This window comes from Brassica napus, chromosome C9, assembly GCF_020379485.1.
Source record: "Brassica napus cultivar Da-Ae chromosome C9, Da-Ae, whole genome shotgun sequence".
In the NCBI taxonomy this organism is placed as follows: domain Eukaryota; kingdom Viridiplantae; phylum Streptophyta; class Magnoliopsida; order Brassicales; family Brassicaceae; genus Brassica; species Brassica napus.
Window position 1 is genome coordinate 35,974,379 of NC_063452.1, and position 2,071 is coordinate 35,976,449.

At 44.3% G+C, this 2,071-nt stretch overlaps 1 protein-coding gene across 1 annotated transcript; it reads right to left on the reverse strand.

Annotated features, from left to right (window-relative positions):
* Positions 1–277: 277 nt before the first annotated feature.
* Positions 278–1,792, reverse strand: LOC106421419. The gene is made up of 3 exons (XM_013862267.1): positions 1,111–1,792; positions 609–917; positions 278–528 (listed from the first exon to the last, which is right to left on the reverse strand). The coding sequence occupies exons 1-3, from the start codon at positions 1,790–1,792 to the stop codon at positions 278–280; spliced, it is 1,242 nt and encodes a 413-aa protein (XP_013717721.1).
* Positions 1,793–2,071: the final 279 nt, after the last annotated feature.

A 2,071-nucleotide genomic window follows, 5' to 3' on the forward strand; every position in this document is an offset into this window, starting at 1 on the left:
CGCCGTCTACATGATGTCTGACTTGGCAATAGGAATTTGGTGATACCCTGATGCCAAATCAATCTTCGAAAACCACTAGCTCCCTTTAGTTGGTCTAACAACTCGTCTATCCTCGGAAGAGGATACTTATATTTTAACGTGATGTTGTTGATACCAAGATAATCGATACACAACCTCATGCTTCCGTCCTTCTTCTTCACAAATAGTACAGGGGCTCCCCAAGGTGAAGAGCTCGATCGTATGAATCCCTTTTCCAAAAGATCCTCCAATTGCTTCTTTAGCTCAGCCAACACGCAGGTGCCATCCGATATGGTGCCTTAGCTAAAGGTTTTGCTTCAGGCTCCAAAGTAATGGTAAAGGGATTACTCCGAGGTGGAGGTAATTCCTTTAGTGGTGCAAAGATATCCTCAAACTCTTGGACCACTTCTATGTCTTCGACCTTAACTTCATCATTAGTGGCTCCTCCACTAACCGATAAAGTTACCAAATACACTTCCCCATCTAGAAACAAATCTTGTACTCTCATTGCTGCTACCAAAGACACGGTCATACTAGGACTGATTCCATAATATACCATCTCTGGTCTCTTACCTCTGCCAAACAACAACCTTCCCTTTCCAAAATCGTCTGAACTCCGTAGCTCGATAAGCAATCCATTCCAAGGATTACTTCGTACCCTTTCAAAGGCACGACTAACAGATCTGCCACAAATTCTTTCTCTTGAATGACCAATGGAACATTCTTGATACACTGATCTGCTTGAAGGGTTCGGTCTGCGGGGGTCAAGACGGCCACGTTTATCCTGTCAACAACAAAACAATCCCAAAACCGGGCAGCTATTTCAGGGGTCACAAAATTATGTGTTGCCCCCGAGTCGAACAATACATGTGTGGGTTTAGCAGCAACATGTATGGTTCCTGCCATAGTAACCCAATCAACAATATCTCAATCAAAAAAAGCTAATCAAAATTCGCACAACCATCAATGATCAATCCAAAATTTCTAAACGCGCAACCTAGCGATCAAGCAATCTATACTTAACCAGCATTCTAACTATGTTCCAACAACTAAATTCCATTCAATAAACAGAGGAGGTTAAGCACCCAATACCTGTGATGGGACCGCTTGACGGTCCTGCATTGTCTGGGTTTTCTACCCCTAAGGCATAAACTCTACCTCCTAGGTTTTGCTTATTTGGTGCTGGCTCAATAGCTGGACGGCTAGGAGGAGCTCGGATCGCGAGAGGGGTCGAAGGGATTGGCTTGTTTGGACAAGACGATGCATAATGGCCCTTCATACCGCAAGAGAAACAAGTGAAATCTTCCATCCTTATCGATGAATAACCCTGCTGGTTACTTCGTTGGTTATTGCTCTGGTTTTTGGGACAAAACCTTGAAATATGTCCCGGCTGATCACATGTGTAACATACCCCAGTGTTACCACGATTGTTGGCTTGGCCTCCAACTCCTTTCCCTTTGCCTTTGTTAGATCTTGGACCCTTGTTGAAATTCAGCCTTTCTCCTTGGCTAAACTTGGTGTGTCCACCAGAATGTGGTATTGTCTTCCTTTCAGCCTCCAATACAGGCTCAACATTAACAGCTTTTTCCACTAGCTCAGATAAGCTGCTAAAGTTCCTTCCAGCTAAACGACTTCCAAGCTCCGGCTTCAATCTGTACATCAAGTTACGGATCATAGTTGCTTCATCATGGCGCCCATCAAAGACATGTCGTCTCAACCTTGTGAACTCCGACTCATAACTCCTTACCGACCTATCTCCTTGAACAAGGTCCATGAACTAGCGCTCCAACCGATGCTTTGCTTCTGGAGGAAAATACTTCCTCTCAAACTCTCCCTTGAACGATTCCCATGATGTGATGGTGTGTCCACGTTGCCTGTCGATACTTTCCAACCAACCAGTTGCGACTCCTTCTAGATAGTACACAGCGATCTTCTTCTGATACTCCTCCGGACATTCCATGGCTTCAAAATTCTTTTCCATCATAGTAATCCACTTGTCGGCTTCAATAGGATCGGATTGGAGGATCCAATGTTCTTAATGGTAGATAATAGC